The sequence below is a fragment of the Thermobia domestica genome, chromosome 13 (assembly GCF_964235325.1).
Source record: "Thermobia domestica chromosome 13, izTheDome1.hap1.1, whole genome shotgun sequence".
Taxonomy (NCBI): domain Eukaryota; kingdom Metazoa; phylum Arthropoda; class Insecta; order Zygentoma; family Lepismatidae; genus Thermobia; species Thermobia domestica.
Genome location: NC_137466.1, coordinates 134573556 through 134594652, shown reverse-complemented (window position 1 = coordinate 134594652; position 21097 = coordinate 134573556). Strand labels below are relative to the sequence as shown.

The 21097-nt window shown below is 35.4% G+C and overlaps 1 protein-coding gene across 2 annotated transcripts in view; it reads right to left on the bottom strand.

Moving 5' to 3' along the window:
• zyd (sodium/potassium/calcium exchanger zydeco) overlaps positions 1 to 21097 on the bottom strand; it is a 328654-nt gene that overhangs the window by 71209 nt on the left and 236348 nt on the right. For both annotated transcript variants that reach the window (XM_081736516.1, XM_081736517.1), the window contains exon 3: positions 2473 to 2660. In XM_081736516.1, the coding sequence (XP_081592642.1) occupies positions 2473 to 2660 (188 nt within the window). The remainder of the gene's footprint in view (positions 1 to 2472; positions 2661 to 21097) is intronic.

Genomic DNA, 21097 nt, shown 5'->3' with positions numbered 1-21097 from the left:
GGTTGGTGGTGGGTCAGTGGGTCGTGGATCAAGTTTTCATTGACCCACGCCAACTCTGGTCGGATGTAACTGAGTAATAAACTTACAGAAAAAAACAGTCGGGACGGGTAGGGCGCTCGAATCGAACATCGTCTTCTGAATGTTAATCCGATGTACTAACGGGTTCAAACCCTGCTCCCACCAAGTGAACTTTGTGGTGGACAAACACCGTGTGCGTGGGTTTTCTCGGGGTTCTCCCGTTTCCTCCCACTTTCTTCATTCCACCATTTCATTCATCTCTCATCTTCACCGTCTCCTTTAGCCTAACCGGCATAACCGTGGGACGTAAAACTCAAAAATTTCATTTCATTTCATTTCCGATGTACTAACGCCTGAGCTCAGTTGGAATCCGTAGTGTATTCCCGCCAATACTACTGCGTGTGGATTCCTTAGAATCTAGGGCGCCGATTTCTCTGTAACGTTGGGGATCCATTCAGATGCAGAAGGTATATACGAGGGTTTTAAGACGAACTGAATTCAAATTGTGCAAAATATTGTATATTTATAAATACAATGCGGAGTCCACATGAAATTTGAGGGGGCTGCCCCCGGCCCCCCAGGATCTGTGACCTTGACAGATCACCGTGGTCACGATAAGCAATGAAGAAATGGTTGGAATATAAACATATCAGTTGTATTAATAACACACTGCCAGCTCTCTTTACTGCCATTGTTCTGCCATCAGGTACAAGCATAATCGGGGATTCCCCGAAACAGACGCATGATCGGAATTTCCTGGTGCAAACGAATGATCTGCAAGCCCTCACGCAAACAAAAAAAGTACATGATTAAGCAAGTGTACAAATAGATGTAGCAGGAAGGAATGTTTCGTCGCTGATTTACTCGACCTTTCCTCTCCTGTCCACTGTTAAGTTTGAATTGCGTTTCTATAGCACTAGATGATGAAGAGCATTGCCTCATTTACTTGTTTTCGCGTAGCATTTTTCGTTATATTTCTTAATGTAAGACGACCAATGTCACTATTCCAAGTGAACATTTTCATTTTCCAGAAAATTTTCCGTTTTTCCGGAAAATTTTCCGCCTTCCGTTTTTCCGGAAAATTTTCCGCCTTCCGTTTTTCCAGAAAATTTTCCGTCTTCCGTTTTCCGGAAAATTTTCCGTTTCCGTTTTTCCGGAAAATTTTCCGCCTTCCGATTTTCCGGAAAATTTTCCGTCTTCCGTTTACAATTTTCCGGAAAATTTTCCGTTTTCCGTTTACAATTTTCCGGTTTCCGGAAAAAATGTTTTCCGTTTTCCGTTTTTCCGGAAAATGTGGCCATCCCTAGTCATAACGCCGAAAGGAAGCATTTTGTTTCTGATTAGCTCCTGTCTACCAATCATCTTCCAATATTCCCAAAACAAATTAAAAGTGAACTAAATTCATTAAATCGCCTTTTCTGTTGTATAGTAATTATTAGGCCCCTATATATTTTTCTATTTATATTGTAGCTGCCAGAGATTGCCAATATTAATTGAAATATCTGATTGAAATGCTAGTACAGGAATTTCCACTTTAGTGCAGAAATTCCCTCCTTGCATCTTACCGCCATTTTAGGCGAGATGAGATTAGGTAAGATGAGAATTCCCATCTCACCTAAAATGGCTGACATTATTATCTTGGGGATATCAATGGCTGATAAATCGTTAGGCGAGGTGGGATAGAATCTGAAAGCAACATACTGTGATGTCACAGTTTAAATTGAGGTCTGAATCCTTGTAAATGCATTGGATGCTCCTACCGGGAGTCGATTCGGGACCTCATGCATTAAGTTAATGCTTAAAACTATTCAATCAGTTCTGTGCATAAAGATTAACAATGAAGTGTCACACTTACAATATAAACAAAGTTATTAGTTACAACTGACAAAATTAAAATAATTACTACTTTAATTTTAGATGGGACATTTAGGAAATTATATTTCTGGGCTTTCGGTATCTATGGCCATTATAAACCCGTCACGGGGGAAGTAGCTTCGGACTTTTATGTTAGGTATCATTCCGGCATTTGCCTGGTGCTAATGAGAAAAACTCAGGAAAACCTTACTCAGGATGGCTGGGCTAAAAAGGCTATTACACCTTTCCATCCGAGTGTCTTCACCGGGAATCGAACGCGTACTTTATTACAGCTTAAGCGTAAAATAGTCATTAATAACCAGGTATATTTTGTAACAACTTAAGATGAACTTAAAATTATTTAATGATTATAAAATTACAAAATATACAACAATATTGTATAAAACAATTTAAATATAAATACAAAATATTTGAGACAAATCTTGCCTTCGAGAACACAATGTTCTTACTATAATACATGCAATAAAAAAAAATGCGCAAAATACAGACTTATCAAAAAACACTATGCAACGTTCACGCTACCATATCGAAGTGAAGGACAAAAACTATTCTAATATTTGATCTGATTTCGCTACTTACAATGCCAGCTCCGATTCCACAGCAGGCTGCTACAGCAAGAATATTGAACACAGCACTTCCTACAATGGTTCCAATCCCAATGTCTCCCTCGGTGATAAATGTTCCTACCACATTGATGAACAGTTCCGGAGACGAAGTGGCTGCTGCCATGAACGTCGCACCGGCCACGTCGTTCGACACATTGAAAACTGTGAATGCAAATTTAAAAAAATATATTAGGAAGTGAACTGAGGATATTTAAAAAAAAAATAGTATATACACATAATCATGATTTTTAAAAAAAATGCTGGCGACATGTCTTTCTTCAAATATGTCCTTGTGATTTTACCCATAAGGCGAAGAAATCCAACAAATATGAATATTCTTTGGCTGGTTAAGATCCTTGATTAAAGGTTAATTTTTACATTGCAGGAAAACAGACTCCTAAAGAAAGAAAGTGGCAAGAATTTCTTGAACAGGACTATACAACATAAATGATCTAAACTATTCTTCAGTATGCTCTCCTTCAGAACTATGTTTATCGTTTCTCTTCACATTATTACATCACTTTCATATTTTTTAAAATATCTTAAAGAATATGATGTAAAAATCCCCAAATCGCTACGGGAACAAACAGCCTCTAGGGTTCTGCCAGTCTCAAGCCTGGAAAAAGTGTGAGAGAAATCGATATTTTATTTCCACCTTGCCGTAGTAGGGGGGGGGGGTTAGATTGCGTGCCCCAATGATCTCAAGAGCTATACCGGAGGTAGATTTCAGGTAAGTTTTCAGCACAATAAGGTTTGCTGATGGTTGATAGCGGAGACCGAAAAGGATTTGCAGGAAGCACTTTCAAACCTGAATGACCAACTGGAAAAAATATGCAAAATGAAGGTAAATAGGAAGAAAACCAAAGTGATCAAGTGCACAAGAGCAGGACAGGAAAGAGCAAACGTATGGCTAGAGGGAGAGGAAATCGAAGACGTTAAGACGTTCACCTACTTAAGAAGTCTAATATTCTTGGACGGAAAAAGTAAAAAAGTAGTAGCGCAGGCCAAACAAGCATTTAATAGGAAAAAAGAACTGCTAATATCAAGAAATGTGTCGTTGGACGTTCGAAAATTATTTGTCTCATGTCCGTGAACCTGGCCCCACCCACATCGGCACTAATTTTAAAACATATGCCGAAAATTAGTGCCCAATTAGTGCTGACGACCTGTAACGTTTAAAAAAATTGTGCCGTTACACAGACTTCAAAAAACAAAAAAGATTCTGGGTGGGGCTAGGTTCACGCTAGCCCCACCCACTCAACCGAACGAGATGAAACCTATACCCAAAGTTAGAGTTAAATTAGTGCTGTTGATACCGCATGAAAAGAAAATTAGTGCTATTATCAGAAGGCCAAAATATATTCGAAAATGTTCAATGTCGGCATCATCAAAGAAAACAAAAGATCCCCCATTTTTATGGTAAGATATACAGTACTAATCTTCTTTCTATGCAGTATCGTTAGCACTAATTTAGCACTAATTTTTGACATAGTTTACAAAATTAGTGCTGTTACACAAACGTAAAAAAAACAAGAATATGTGGGTGGGGCTAGCGTGAACCTGGCCCCACCCACTCAACCGATTGAGATGAAACCTATGCACAATGTTAGTGTTAAATTAGTGTTGTCGATACCACATAAAAAGAAAATTAGTGCCACTATCAGTAGGCCAAATATATTCGAAAATCTAACATGGCGGCATCATCAAAGAAAACAATCGATCCTCATTTTTATCCTTCTATACATAGCACTAATTTTCTTTCTATGCGGTATCGTCAGCACTAATTTAGCACTAATTTTTGGCATAGTTTTCAAAATTAGTGCTGTTACACAAACGTCAAAAAACCAAGAATATGTGGGTGGGGCTAGCGTGAACCTGGCCCCACCCACTCAACCGATTGAGATGAAACCTATGCACAATGTTAGTGTTAAATTAGTGCTGTCGATACCACATAAAAAGAAAATTAGTGCCACTATCAGTAGGCCAAATATATTCGAAAATCTAATATGGCGGCATCATCAAAGAAAACAATCGATCCTCATTTTTATCATTCTATACATAGCACTAATTTTCTTTCTATGCGGTATCGACAGCACTAATTTAGCACTAATTTTTGGCATAGTTTTCAAAATTAGTGCTGTTACAGAAACGTCAAAAAACCAAGAATATGTGGGTGGGGCTAGCGTGAACCTGGCCCCACCCGCTCAACCGATTGAGATGAAACCTATGCACAATGTTAGTGTTGAATTAGTGCTGTCGATACCGCATAAAAAGAAAATTAGTGCCATTATCAGTAGGCCAAATATATTCGAAAATCTAATGTGGCGGCATCATCAAAGAAAACAATCGATCCTCATTTTTATCATACTATACATAGCACTAATTTTCTTTCTATGCAGTATCATCAGCACTAATTCAGCACTAATTTTTGGCATAGTTTTCAAAATTAGTGCTGTTACACAAACGTCAAAAAACCAAGAATATGTGGGTGGAGCTAGCGTTTCCTTTATTGCTTATCTGGAGGTGCTGAGTTATATGTCATGAATCTCCCATATGAAATACATGGGGATATTTTATTGTTCCAAATCCTATCACATTCGAAAGCACTAATTACCTCTAATAGTGCAATTGTTAGTGATTCGTAAGTGCTTCGTAGTGCACCAACAACTGAAGTTAATGCTTTATTAGTATAGGTGCTACAAATAAAATAGGTTTGAACGTTAGGGTGAAGTTAGTTGTCCCACTTCAAGTATTAACTAAAAAATGAGTGGCATTCGTTAGTACATCGTTAGTGCTTCAAAAAACTAACAGTTGCAATAATGTTGGACTATTAGTTTAGTTATGGCCAATTACATGTCACGAAATTCACGTAAGAAATGTATGGGGAATTTTTCATTGCATTGATTCCCGCCAAATTCATATGCACTAATAATCTCTTCTAAGGAAATCGTTAATGCATTTTTAGTTCTTCTTTATGCACCAACACCTAATGTTTGTGTTTCGTTAGTATAGGCCGTGCGTGAACTTGGCGCCCCCACTTCAAGTACTAACGAAAATATTAGTACCATTCCTTAGTGCATCTTTAGTGGTTGTATGAAACACTAACAATTTCGTTATTGCTTCACGGTTAGTGTAATTATGTCCAATTACATGTCAGAAAACACAGATAAGAAATGTATATTGAATTTTTCATTGCGTCAAATTTCCGCCAAATTCAAAAGCACTAATGATCTCTTCTAGTGCAATCGTAAGTGCATCATTAGTACTTCTTAGTGCAGCAACCACTAACGCTAGTGCTTCATTCGTGTAGGTGCTAAAAGTAAAATATCTTTCGAGGTTTGCTTGAACTCCCTCCAGAAAAAAATAGTGATTTTCATTAGTATATCGATAGTGCTTCCATTAAACACTAACAGCTTGTATGGAATTTGATGTTTCTGAAGTTGGCCTTTCAATAAAAATCTTCAATAAATCACAATATATGGTAGCACTAACGTTAATGCTTAGTACGTTTAAATGCACTAACAATGCTATAACGATTGACGTTAACCCCATGTTTCTACATCAATTTGTATAGATATGGATATTTCTGGAGTTGTCCCCCAACCAAAAATCTCCAATAACTCGTAAAGTCTGATACCACTAACGTCAGTGCTTAATGCGTTTACGCGCACTAACGATGCACTAAGGATTGCAATTAACCCCAAATTTCTACGTCAATTTATATGGAATTTGATATTTTTGAAGTTGGCCCCCACCAAAAATCTTCAATAACTAGTAAACTCTGATATCACTAACGTTAGTGCTTAGTGCGTTTAGTGGACTAATGATGCACTAACAATTGCGACGTTTATTGTAATTTGGAAGGTGGGAGCCAAACTTCAGACACATCGCATAGAAAGAATATTAGTGCTATGTATAAACGTGCTTGTAGTTGGCTCCCATCTCTTCCAAATTACACCAAACGTCACACATCGTTAGTGCACTTAAACTCACTAAGCACAAAGGGTAGTGCTATTTGAGTTTACGAGTAATTGAAGATTTTTGGTGAGGGGCGAACTTCAGAAATACCAGATTCCATACAAATGTATGTAGAAACATGGAGTTAACGGCAGTCGTTAGTGCATCGTTAGTGCACTTAAACGCACTAAGCACTAACGTTAGTGCCATTATATTTTGTGATTTATTGAATACTTTTGGTGGTGGGGCTGCTTCAGAAATATCAAAATCCGTACAAATGGACGTAGAAACATGGGGTTAACGGCAATCACTAATCCATCTTTAGTGGGGAGAATAACTACATATGAAGTTAGCCCCTACCAAAAATTTTCAATATCTCGTAAACTGTGATTGCACTAACGTGTACTAACGATGTACGACGTTTGTTGTAATTTGGTAGAGGTAGGGAGAAGGGAACTTCAAACACGTCGCATAGAAATAAAAATATTGCTATGTATACACGTGCTTGAAGTTGGCCCCCCACCTCTCCCAAATTATACCAAACGTCGCACATCGTTAGTGCATGGAAAGTGCACTTAAACGCACTAAGCACTAACGTTAGTGCTATCAGCGTTTACGAGTTACTGGAGATTTTTGGTGGGGGCAACTTCAGAAATATACAAATCTATACAAATTGACGTAGAAACATGGAGTTAACGGCAATCGTTAGTGCATCAATAGATCACTTAAACGCACTAAACACTAACGTTAGTGCTACCATATTTTGGAATTTATTCAAGATTTTTGGGGGAGGTAACTTCAGAAATATCAAATTCCATATAAATTGACGTAGAAACATAGGGTCAACGGTAATCACTAGTGCATCGTTGTGCCCTTAAACGCACTAAGCAATAACGTTAATGCTACCATATATTGGGATTTATTCAAGATTTTTGGTGAGGGCAACTTCAGAAATATCAAATCTATACAAATTGAAGTAGAAACATGGGCTTAATGACAAATTGTTAGTGCATTGTTAGAATACTTAAACGCACTAAGCACTAACGTCATTACTACCATATTTAGGCATTTCTTCAAGGCTTTTGGTGGGAACCAACTACAGAAATACCAAATTGTATACAAGCTGTTAGTGTCTTCTACAACTAATGAATGACACTAACTTTCTCGTTAGTGCTTGAAGTCGGGAAAGTTCAAGCCAACTTCCAAATATATTTTACTTTTAGCATCTACACTAATGAAGCACTAACGTTACGGGTTGGTACATGAACAAGCACTAACACTGCACTAACACTCCACTAACGATTGCACTAGAAGAGGTCATGAGTGCTTTTAAATGTGGTGGAACTTTGATATACTGAGAAATTCCTCATAAATTTCTTATAAACACTAACGAAACTTTTTCTAGAAGCACTAACGATGCACTAACGAATCGCACTAATTTTTTTCTAAGTGCTTATAATAGGGCCTAAGTTCATACTATTTCCCAAAGTATTTTACTTGTTGCACCTATACTAATGAAGCACTAACGTTACGTGTTGGTGCATTAAGAAGCACTAACGGTGCGCTAACGAATGGCTCTAATTTTTTCGTTAGTGGTTGAAGTGTCTGTAGCAGCGAGAAATTGTCCCACGAAAGGGTTTTTCTTCTAACACCTTCATTAAGAAGAACGACGTCCCTGAACACGTAACGCACTAACGATAAATTTAGTGTCAATCGCTAGTGCATCGTTAATGATTCTTAGTGCATTAACGCCTATCATTAATGCTTTATTACTATAGGAGCTACAAATAAAAACCTTTTGCGGCGCCAAGTTGATGCTGCACGTGAAATTTCAAGTACTAATGAAAAACTTCGTTAGTGCTTCCTAGTGCACCGACAACTAATGTTAGCGCTCCATTAGTGTAGGCTCTACAAGTAGAAAAACATTTGGGACCAGCGTGAATTTGGCTCCCATTTTAACCACTAACGGAAAGTAAGTTTCATTCGTTCATGCATCGTTTGTGCTTCTAGAAAACACACATAGTTTCGTAAATGCTTAACTATTGATGTAGATATGGCTAATTACATGTCACGAAATTCCATAGGAAATTCATGGGGAAGTTTTCATTCCGTTAAATTTCCACCAAATCAAAAGCACTGATGATCCCTTCTAGCGCAATTGTTAGTGCATCGCTAGTGCTTCTTAATCCGTTCCTGATTTATTAATGTAGGTGCTACAAGTAAATACAAAATCTTTGAAAACAGCGTTAACTTGGCAGAAATAACGAAAATATTACTGCCGTTTTTGTCGTTTGTGTAACAGCACTAATTTTGAAAACTATGCCAAAAATTAGTGCTAAATTAGTGCTGACGATACGGCATAGAAAGAAAATTAGTGCTATGTATAGTATGATAAAAATGAGGATCGATTGTTTTCTTTGATGATGCCGCCATATTAGATTTTCGAATATATTTGGCCTACTGATAATGGCACTAATTTTCTTTTTATGCGGTATCGACAGCACTAATTTAACACTAACATTGTGCATAGGTTTCATCTCAATCGGTTGAGTGGGTGGGGCTAGGTTCATGCTAGCTCCACCCACATATTCTTGGTTTTTTTACGTTTGTGTAACAGCACTAATTTTGAAAACTATGCCAAAAATTAGTGCTAAATTAGTGCTGACGATACCGCATAGAAAGAAAATTAGTGCTATGTATAGTATGATAAAAATGAGGATCGATTGTTTTCTTTGATGATGCCGCCATATTAGATTTTCGAATATATTTGGACTACTGATAATGGCACTAATTTTCTTTTTATGCGGTATCGACAGCACTAATTTAACACTAACATTGTGCATAGGTTTCATCTCGTTCGGTTGAGTGAGTGGGGCTAGCGTGAACCTAGCCCCACCCAGAATATTTTTTGTTTTTTAAAGTCTGTGTAACGGCACAAATTTTTTTAACATTACAGGTCGTCAGCACTAATTGGGCACCAATTTTTGGCATATGTTTTAAAATTAGTGTCGATGTGGGTGGGGCCAGGTTCACGGACATTTAAGTCTCTGGTATGGAGCGTGGCACTTTACGGATCAGAGATGTGGACATTGAGTAAAGCTGAAATATCTAAGCTGGAAGCATTTGAAATGTGGTGTTAGCGTAGAATGCTGTGCATATTCATGGATCGGAAGAAAAAGGAATGAAGACGTACTAAAGGAAGTTAATAAAGGACGACATATCATGAAGTTAATAGGAAAAAGAAGAAACAGCATGCTTGGCCATCTCATTCGGCACTCCGATTGGATCACCGTGTTGATAGAGGGAAAGGCAGAAGGAAAACCAGGAAGAGGAAGACCAAGGATAGAATATCTATATGTAGTTACGAAGAAGAGAACTTTATTAAAGTATAAAACAGCTCTTCCAAAGTATAAAACAGGTGTCCATCATCCTATGGTTGAGGAGATTAAAGATCATTGATGTTGTTATGTCTGTATACAAATAATACTAATATTTTTATTATTATAGAATCTCTATAACAAACACTTTGTCACTCAACTGATTCCAGCTGTCACTGCGTCTTCAGATTAAAATGGAGTGTTTCCTTCTTTATTACAAATGTTGCAACATGGTTCAATACTCGGACAATGGGCATGGCCTTTCCTTTGTCTTACATAAAGGGAAATTTCAATATGATTTAAATTACCGTATTTTCCTCCTTAGAAGTTGAACTACCAAACACTGAAATACGTGTTTCCTTATTTTTAATTTAAAAAAAATCTATTTACCGAATTTCAGAACTCACATTTGGCACTTTCAGATTAAACAAATGGAAATTTGGGAATTGTATAATGTATCCCTTTCCCATCTTTGTAGCTGAATTTTCGAAAACGTTGACTCAAGTCTTCCATTATTTTTGATGAAAAGTTTATATGCCGAGTTTCATCTCTAACGCCAAGGATTCCTGAGAGATAATATTCTTAGGGAAAGTTTTGAAGCCCCTTTAATCCCCTTATAATGGATATTTTTTAAAAATCTCATCCATTCCTTTCTTCATTAAAGGAGTATTCTATTCAAATTTCACGTTAATACCTACAGTAACATGCCCTGGGCGATCATAAGTAACCCACTCCCATCTTCCTTTTTTCTCTATATATATATAAAAGAAGTTCCGACTGACTGACTGATTAACGTCTAGAAACTTGAAAAAAATGAACAGGGCATAGGAGTTTTGATGTAAGCTCCTACTAAAGGACTTTTGGAAATTTGACGGGGGAGGAGTAAAGAGGGGTGACAATTATTATAATAAGATGTCCATATTTCGGAATCTCTGAAAGTTAGAGACATGAAATTTGGTATTTGAACTTTTTATTTAAAATAATAAGACATGTGTTTTAACGTTTTTTTTAAAAAAAATATGTTTGACCTAGAAGGGAAAAAATGGGGTGAGGGGGAAAAATGGGTGGGGATTACAATTGTTAAAATAACATGTAGGGGTATAGATACCACAGAATCTCTTAAGGTTAGAAACATTAAATTCGGTATTTAGACTTTATTTAAAATAATTAAACACACGTTTCAGCACTTTTAAATATGTTCCAAAGAAGGAAAAAAAGGCAGATAAGAAAAAAGAGTAAGGAGTTGCAATTGATAAAATTAGAGGTCATATCTCGAAATCCGTTAATGTTAGAGATACATTAGGGATATGAAAAGTGCGAGGCGGAAGACAGGATAAATTCGGAGGTCTAGGGGCGAAGTACCCAGCTGGAAGAAGGCTAGTATAATAATATAGATTAGAAAACAACACGTAATTTTAATTTGCCTTGTACTAATATAGATAAAGATCCTTAATTTCATCTGTAAAATTGTTTACTTTCCCTTAATATAGTTCCGAATTTCTAAAATACGTATTACCTTAAACAACGCAAACCAACCCTAATTATAAAAAGGAAATTTTTATTCTGTGCGTCAAGCTAATATATCTAATAATATACAGTTACACTAATAGATGTCACTACCTGCACTGCCCTACTCCAATAAATGTCGCTAATGCGCAGACAATTTACCCGATTTAGAGCTATTGTGACAATTTAATTGCAACTTAACATTCTTGGTTGAATTTAATTGTTTGAAAATTGATCGTGATTATACTGGCGAGGGAAGGGCGTGATTGCACTCAGAGGTAGACTGAAATAGTGATGTCATTTCCTCTCTGTTACCATGGTGATCGCCATGTTTTTCTCTAAACAAATGCATGAAGCGAAAGGAATACTGTTAAGTCTGGTGTTAATAAGAACAAATTGTTAATAAGACAATTATAGAATATTTTGAATACAAAGTAAAGTTTGTGGGGAAAGGTACAGATTAGGAATATAAGGCAACTATTTAGAAAATTTACAAGTGAAATCTAGTAATTCAAGAAGTAACATCTAAGAAAAATTTTTCTACAGGGACCGCATCTCTACGTACACTGATAAGGATAGAAATTGCATAAGAAATGCCAGCGCCGTTACCAATCACGTAATGTATAATCAACAAAATCAATTAAACGCAATGTAAAAACTCTAAGGTACATACTGACGAGCTGTCGGCACAATGAAAATAGAAAAAATATATGATTTGTCTACAAGGAAAAATCACTGTCTACTTTGAGAATAATGTTAGTTATATTGGCGCATTCAGACTTCTTACACCCACCCATAAAATGTCAGTGCATAGTTACAGTGGCTACAAAATAAATAAACAAAAAAAAAAAAAAAAAGAAAAAGAAAAAACACTACGCTTGTAGCTATTTGCGTGCTGGGAATTTTCAATCTGGACCAGTTTCTGGTCGGATCTTTCCTTATATTTCCTATTCACTTTAAAAATATACACTGACAGTATAATACAACAAGAAAACATCTAATTACGAGTGGTTCAGCATAAGATTTAAACACTAATTCTGTTTGCCTACACACCAGCAACGCAATGTGTGATATTGATGATAATATATTAACAAAAATCAAGAATTATTTAAATTTAATATCCGATAATAAACAAGTTAAGTATATTTTGATGCTTAATGTAACCTACACATACATAAAATATGCAAAATCTGCGATGTCGGAAAAAACATTTCACTTTCAATGCTTGAACATATTATTTACCTAATTTCTTGTTTTATTCTATTTTTTTTCGTAGTTTCATTCATTGGAAATCTTTTTGACACACATAAGTGTTTCTTTTACTCTAATGCTTGCAATCTGGAAATAAACATGCTACTGTTTTCGCTTTGTACTTAGGTTGTTAGGCCATGTTGTTTAGAAAATAAAATTGCGATCACCATGGCAAGAAGGATGTGACGTCATACTATTTCAGTCTATTGCACCAAACTTGGTGTAGGAGTAGGTAACGGGAATAGAAAAGAACGTGTGGAAGCATTCGTTTCGCAGGCGCTCGGAATCAGAAATAATGGCACCTACAGCTAAGAAGTATGGCCTGTCAATCAGATATTGATAGGACGGAGCCTTTGCTCGTTGTTGCGACCAATGTAGAAGAAATTAAATAAAGTAGAATGAAAACTGAAAAGATGAGCTGAACAGAAAATACGTCAATGTCCGACCTCAGTCCTACCAGGTGAATGCCGGGATACTACATATATCAACTGCCCTTGCCATTACCCACCTTATCTCTATCAAGAGGAACTGAAATATTTTTTTTTAAAGCAATATCATCTGTTTCAGACTGAACGTGCTTTGTTTTTCTTTAAGCATATTTATTTATTTATTTATGAATACAGTTCCTGGTACCATGCGTGCATGTTATATTTTTAATGCTTCTGTTAACAGCTGTTTCATTATGTCAAAACAATAGTATATAATTCTCTGTACGGTATATTAAGGTTAACTACGGTATTTTCTAATCTTGTTGAGACCAATTTGGAAGCTAACTTTACGAACATGGCATATGTGTAGACAGTGAAGACGTTCCGTCTCATGTGCGCTACGCAACAGAAGTGAAACGCTCATGTTCATTTTGTTTTCCCATTATTAAAGTGTACTGATTGTGAAACATGCGTGAGTTATATTTGGAGTCTTGAACGCAGTTGTTACGAGGCTGTTTCTGTCCAATACATTTTTCTGCTTTCTAGTAGTGAGTAGACCAACTTCGCATCTTCCAAAACGTTCCATACTAAATTACTGGAGAATGAAGCTTGTCTTATCTAGTTTCATTACGACACACATGCCTGATGAAAATACTAATTTCTAACAACTAAAGGTATTTGTTGTTGTAAACATTTTCAATCCTCTCTCTTAATTACTTATTCATAAACTATTTGATTAAGATAGAAGATCTGATTTCACTCATCGTATGTTGAAGAAAGTGAGTGCAGCTTCACATTTCATATTTTATGAATTTGGAAAATTTTGTAAAGCATGAGAAATTCAAGATCAAAATGGGAATTTCTGTCTCTCGAGATGGAACTTTATAACGTTTCAGGTTGGAATCACTTATTTAGATTTGAACAATTTGAACAATTATGTTACTTTGAGGGAAATTTCCCGCAGCGTAGGGAGATTTAGCAAAGAATTTTTTAATGAGGGGAAAATGGGAGCTTTTACGAATATGAGATAAAATGTAGGGATTTTTAGCTTTTCAACAAATGTTATGTTACCAAGCATTGAGGCAGTATGACGAAAGATGATGGCCTTCTTTCCAGAACCTACACAAGGTGAAAACTTTTTTTTTTTTCTCACAAGTCTTTCTCGACCTGGCTTGAGGATGTTATTATACAAGATAACACTGAATTAATTAACAGAAGATCAAAATAGAGTTGTCATATTTTAAAATTAGAAAAGCGGGGGATTCTAAACCGAAAGTACTGATGTGAACTTGTGTATTACAAATACTGACCTGGGATACTTTGAACTATTTTGTTTGTGATTTCTTAGGTGACACTTCCAATGTAATTTTCTAACGAAACTGAAGTAAAATAAATTTAGTTTTTGCCGTTAACGTTTTATTAAGTTCAATAAATGTGAGTCTCGAATTGTAAAGTAAGTATTATAGTAAGATACCTGTAAGGCAAGTAAAAAAAGCAATATATGGCGATATTGTTCATACGGTTTTCTCTCTAAGGAACACAAAATAATTTCTAAACTTTTATCATAAGAAAGGTAAAACATATTTAGGAGTTTTGGTCCATTTCTTATAAAATTTCGAATCATTTTTAAAGATTGCTACTTGAAATCGTACTAACATACAACATTACCACGGTTTTACAATGTATGAAATACAGCATGAATATTTTAAAAGATAAGATAATAATGAATCTAATCTAAACAAAATGCTAAGGATACCGTAATTCAGTTTACAAGCATTTCTGCATATATCAAGATTAGGTGAACACATGAACTAGGTAAAATCATAGATTTGTTCAGCTTAACTGCAAACAATGGTCATCAGAGAAATACGCGCCCACGAGATCATACATTAGTATTCATGGGTTGAACTAAAATATGTGATTATGCCACCTTTTATTTTTATTTTTTTTTTTTTTTACACATTTTTCACTTCCTTTAACTTTCTTTTAAAAAAATCTCCATATAGCAACACTTTATCAACAAAGTCGTCTTAGATTTTTCTCCAATCCAAAAAAGCAGGTGTTTTTTCGTGATTAACAGATGATTAATCGGGGAACGAATATAGGACTTGAAAATCGAGTGGTACCCGCTAAAATCGGATAAAATGGCAACACTAGATCAAAAGTACATATGTATGTTGTAGAGATATGAGCACATTATAATAATCTATAGATACGCAATATATAAAATGAACAAAATTAGGGAAATTTTATCTTAAAACGGGAATTTTTGAGCATTTCTGAGGGAAATTTTAATCACCTAGCATCACTGGATCTGAACAGTGTGTAAACGCGTGTTGGTTGGGGGATCAAATTCAAACAATTAAATATAAACAGAGCTTTTAATTAAAAACTATTTTAATGTATAGTGTACAGCGAGCCGAAGGCTTCGGTGCAATAAGTAATATCTTGTAATGCTGACAGTGCTAAACTTAAAATATGTAAGTTAATGTATTGACTTGTCAAATGAAATTAGGTAAGAATTGTTGTGAATTTATTATAATAAAATACAACACTTAAAACAATGGGAAAACGGAAAGTAAATTACTCATTTTTTCTAACAATAGAATTACTTTTAATCTTCCATCCTGCTACTCCTTTTCGAAAAAAAAAAAAAAAAAATCCTTAAATCTCTTCTTTATGAGCATGTTACATCACAATGACGTCAATGTCAAAGATAGACAATAAAGAACAAATAGTTATATTTCTTTTTTACTGTTTCCTGTTTCTCGCATTGCGTGCATTATTATTTAATCTCCGCCAACAATGACGAGCCTTTATGTTATTCTTCTTGTTGTGGGTCTTAAAAACGAGTTCTCATTGTAAGATGGGCAATAAATAATATCGCCTTCGTTTTAGATCCAGATGTTTTAGTTGGTTTTGGCTCTCTTACAATTATTCTTTTTCCGCCATTTTCACTTACTGGTACTTACACTGTGTGCATTTCTTCGTGCATTGAGAATGCAGAAATAAGATATAACACCATTTCAAAAGAAATAATGTGCACAGATAAATAAAAATAGAAATACATACATAGACAACTAAAGTACTCAGAATTTAGAAATAAATCAGGTTAACTTGTGTCATCCACATAAAATAATCATGATCATAATCAACACGCATATTTTGACATAAATAGGATGTCAATTAGTGCACATTTTAAAAAGCTTACACCATTATATTCTTCTGCGCATCACTTATTCAGTACAGTGCCGGATTTACATATAAACTAAACAAGCTATAGCTTAGGGCCCCACTCTCTTGGGGGTCCCAAAATTTAAAGAAAAGGCTGGATGTACATTTCCAAAGTATAAGAAAACCAATAAATATTATAAAATTTACATATACGTAGCAACAGTGCTTCTTGTGTAGGCTTCTTTGATGTAAGTAGTGGGGCCCCTTCTGCTATTCTGCCTTCTAAATTATCATCAGTTTCTTCATTTCTGTATATAGGGTACCTATGTTCATCTCGACACACAAAGGGCCTCATTACCTCCAACAGCTTAGGAACTCTCTATTCCTAAATCCGGCTCTGGTCCAGTGACATACGCAAGGGGAGATTTCGGAGTTTTTCTCTGAGCAAGATGATATATGGTAAGTATGGGTGATTAGGGCCACTCTAAGGAAATTCAATCTGGCAAACGCTGGACAGCTGTACAGAATGTAAAATACCACATGGAGGGAGAACTTAGAACGTGAGGAGTGCTAGTGGAACAAGTGGACGTTCTTGAAGGTAAGTTGTTAGAATTTGACTACAACTTGAATTTAAGTGTTGAGAATATTGTGTAGAGCGGTAGTTATGAGGCAACAGACATACACTTGTTCAAGGTCAGTCAGTACATGGAAGTAGGGTTGCCATCCAATGATATGAAAATATATGTAAATTGGGTGAATATGGCCTAGTCATTTGGTGCGAATAGGACCACCATACTTGTGACATATTTTATAGATTTTTTAAACTTTAAATGCCTGTAGAAAATACACATGTTTTGAAGATGTCTTCACATATTAAGACGCCATTAAGGAAAAAAAATATTATTTTGTTACTGTTTAATTTCAGATGACCAAACACACAAGAAAAGTTGAAGTCAAATGGACTAAAGAAGTTGTTCAGGCGACACTGCTGGCAGAGACTGTAGAGTCAAAGACAAACAGCAAGGGTGTATGGTGTTCTCAGAATGTGCTTGCAGAGAAGAATTGAAAAGAGTACCCAGCGCGAAAAGGGTTTAAAAGAATAACACTACCAAGCAACATGCAGAGGTAATCGCATCACTGGATTTCATTGACTGAGCACGAACGAGACTTTTCACGACCAATCATCAACCATGCTGTGCTATAGGAAAGGCGAAAACAAAGAACAAAGTTTATGACAATATTTGTGCATTTCTGCTGTTTCGTATTACCACCCCAATTCTTCATCTTTGGACATCTTGTGTGAATTGTAAAGCTTGGTTCCATGCACGATGCGTAGGGGCAGAGAAGATGATGTTCACATGCAGACGATGCTTGATTGCCTCTACTTCTTAAATATAAGTGTAACTTCAGACTCAAGTGTAACTATTGCGTCTCTAGTGATTCTATTATTAAAACATATTATTTCATGCGAGCAATATAATTTCATATAATATTATTCTGTAATGTGCTGTATTCCGAGTAACATAGTAATGTTTTTGTGCTTACTCTGAATCCTGAAAGATAACTTATTCTGTTTTTTTACAATACTGTTCTTTGATAACTCATTATTTCATGAATACTTTGTAATCCAATGTATCACAGTGAGAGTGACAATATTTTTGTTCTTACATTATTCAGTAACAAAAAAAAAAAAAAAAAATGTTCTTTTTTTCGCACTATTGATAACATACAGACATATGTTTGCTGTCTTGATAAATAAATGTATTTTTCAAGTATATTCATTCAGTAATAAGTAAATTCAATGGCCCTATTCACCCAATCAACAATGGTGCATAAGGCCACTCGTAATACTTTCTTTAAAAAAAAAAAAAATCCTCTTGAACCTTAGAGGACGTGTAAACATTCCTGGATGGAATCAATGGCTAATGGACGTGGGAAGTATATTTACTAGAAATTCAGAAAATATAATAAAGAAAGAAAGAAAGAAAATGGCCCTAATCACCCACAATGACCAACAAGTGATCATTTGCTGTATTAAAATGTACAAACGACACACTTGCTCTAAAAGGAAATTAAATTTAGTGCTTGAATCCTCTTTACGAAATTCGGCGTGTGCCACTGATTTTGTCCGTCAACCACAATATTCTTCCTAGTTTACCTTCTAATCACATACCTTTCATCAGATTCACATATATATATATTTTTTAATAAATAATGTCCTAATTTACATTCCTTTTCTTTATTCGAACAATCTCAATGTTTTCTCCTCTCCATACTGGTATCCTAAACGCTTTCAATCCTTCCTTGTAACTCTTTCATAATGTCAAAATGCGTTCCGCACGTTCCAATACTTCATAAGAAAGTCTCCGTAATATTTTTAAACGTAATTATTTATTCAATAGCAGATAATAATTCAAACATGTGCAGCTCTAGATTTTTGAAACTACTGAATTTGGATGAAGGCTAGTTATTCATCCATGGTGAAATTCTTGCTAATGGAAGTTAGAAGAATCCTAGATTATTTTCTAGATCAATAGCTGGAAAACGAAGATATTCCTGTGGATATAAGAGCTTGCTTCCAACAGAGGAAAAGAACTACAACTAATGACGCGGTAGGGGGACAAAATAATAAAATAAATACATTACTCGGTAGATCACATCCGAAGGTACAAGATTGATTCCCCGCCTCAAGTCGGAAGCAAAAAGTACGAACATGATGTTTATCAGAATGGAGCCTAACCCAAAAAAGGATCCAAAGAAAGAAACTATACATACAGATGGATGTGAGGATTAAAAGAATCACTCAAAAGCACAAAGTTGATGATGATTTCAGAAAATGCCTGAGAGGTTTGGCTCCTATTCAGAAGTTAGATAAATAAGTTAAAAAAGATCACGAAGTGAAAATTAGCACACCAAACTCGAGGTCTCCGTCAGTCTTAAGCCTAGAAAAAGAAAAGTCGGCATATTGCCGACTTTGCATATAAATAAAATAATAATTTTATTATAGAATCTCGATAAATACAGTAAAACTTGTCTTCAACGGACTCTTTATTAAACGGAACTTAGGTTAAACGGAAATATTTCACGGTCCCATGAATTTACTGGCGAAAATAGTGTTAAACTCCCTCCATTAAACGGAAACTGTATTACACGGACAACGGAAATCAAAATAAGCTTCTTAACGGAAAATTTCATGTTTCATAGTGCAGCATTTAGAAAATGTTTAGACTTCCTATGAGAGGTTAGATATATTTTTAGCAAAACAGACAGTAATGTGCAAACCGAAGCAGACACGACGGATAGGCCTATACATGCTTTATTTGGGAATTATACGCTAAAAATATGGAAGAGGAGGAGGTGGAGGAAGAAGAGAAATAAGGCAGTCAGTTCGAAGGAGAGTGTAGGCTGAAGACTTATAAAGATTCTGTCGAAAGTTTAAAGGAACCACAACATTTGACTTACTTCGAAATGACAGTGATATGCTTAGTGTGGTATCTTAGGCTAAAGTCTCTCTGAAAATTTTAGCAGGCAAGTAGTAATGTGTGAAGAAAACCCTCCTTGGCTATTGGAAAAATTAAGTTAACATCTGTGCAGGATTTTTTTTGTCCATTGTAAGTTTTGCGTATATTAATGCGTAGTAGAAGTAAATACTGTACATTTACTAACTTGTAAGATACGTACAACATTTTATTTTTATCTCAGATGTCCGTTACATGCATGCACTTTCCTTGCATAAGTCTACCTTCGTTAACCGCAAACCTATCTTTAACGGAAATTTTTCAGACTCTCGCTCGATTCCCCTAAATACAGGTTTTCCTTCTCTAATAGTTTCAATTGATCGCAATTATCACTGGAGTCTTTAGATGATATATTGCTTCTTTGATCACAATTGTCGGCGGCACGGTTCAACAGTCGGAGACTGGGCATGGCCTGTTTGCTTTACATTTTTATAGAAAGCTAGTTTTCAGATATGTCTTTAAAATAAAAATAGCTGAGAGACGTTTTCCTACAAAAATAAAAAAATAAAAATAAAAAATAACTGTCTGCTGGGGGAGGAGGAAGTCACAACTTGTGCCTGATCTAATGACACAATATGGTGGCAAAACATGTTTTTACAAGATCTATAGCAAAGCTTCGTCTTATAGAGCCTTGTGATAAATTGTTCAATCCTCATAAAGGAGAAAGGTAATTTTGTATGAGTTTGTACACTCCATGAAGTAACAACAGCATTAAAGTGATAATTTATTAGATTAATATTTGAAAACTTCATAAGGAACCGAGATGTATAATAGAAAGTATTTATGTACCATGTTAAACCAAAATTCCTAATTCATACTAGCCGTATCCACTAGTACTCCCTCTTAAGGGTTTTCACTACAGCGAAATTAAACTACCGCTAATTTTAGAGTTTTTCTGACAAATAAAAATATTTGAAAAGCAGAAACGTAGTGAACTAGACAATACGATTTTGCATATGACACCGTTATCATAACTCATCTATCTGCTTTCAATTTGCAACTGTAGATAGATTAAGCATTTTTTGCGGGTTCTGTAAATAACGACATACCAAAAGCAGATAGGTGAATTGTAATAAAGGTATCACATGCAAAATCGTATTGTCTAGTTCACTACGTTTCTGTTTTTCGAATATTTTTATTTCTTTTGAAGATATTACAGAAAATAACTCTAAAATTAGCGGTAGTTTAATTTAGCTGCAGTGAACACTCCGTTTTAATTGTTGAAATGATCCTTCAGTTAGTGGCGGCTTCCGAGGAAAATCATATCGGTAAAAAAGAATAATGCTACAAGCTACAGGAAGAAAGCTTCATACAGCTTGAAAAAAGTCGTATACAAAAATTAGTACGTTAGGCTAGATTTTTCCTCTTAATTTGTAGCAATAAATTGT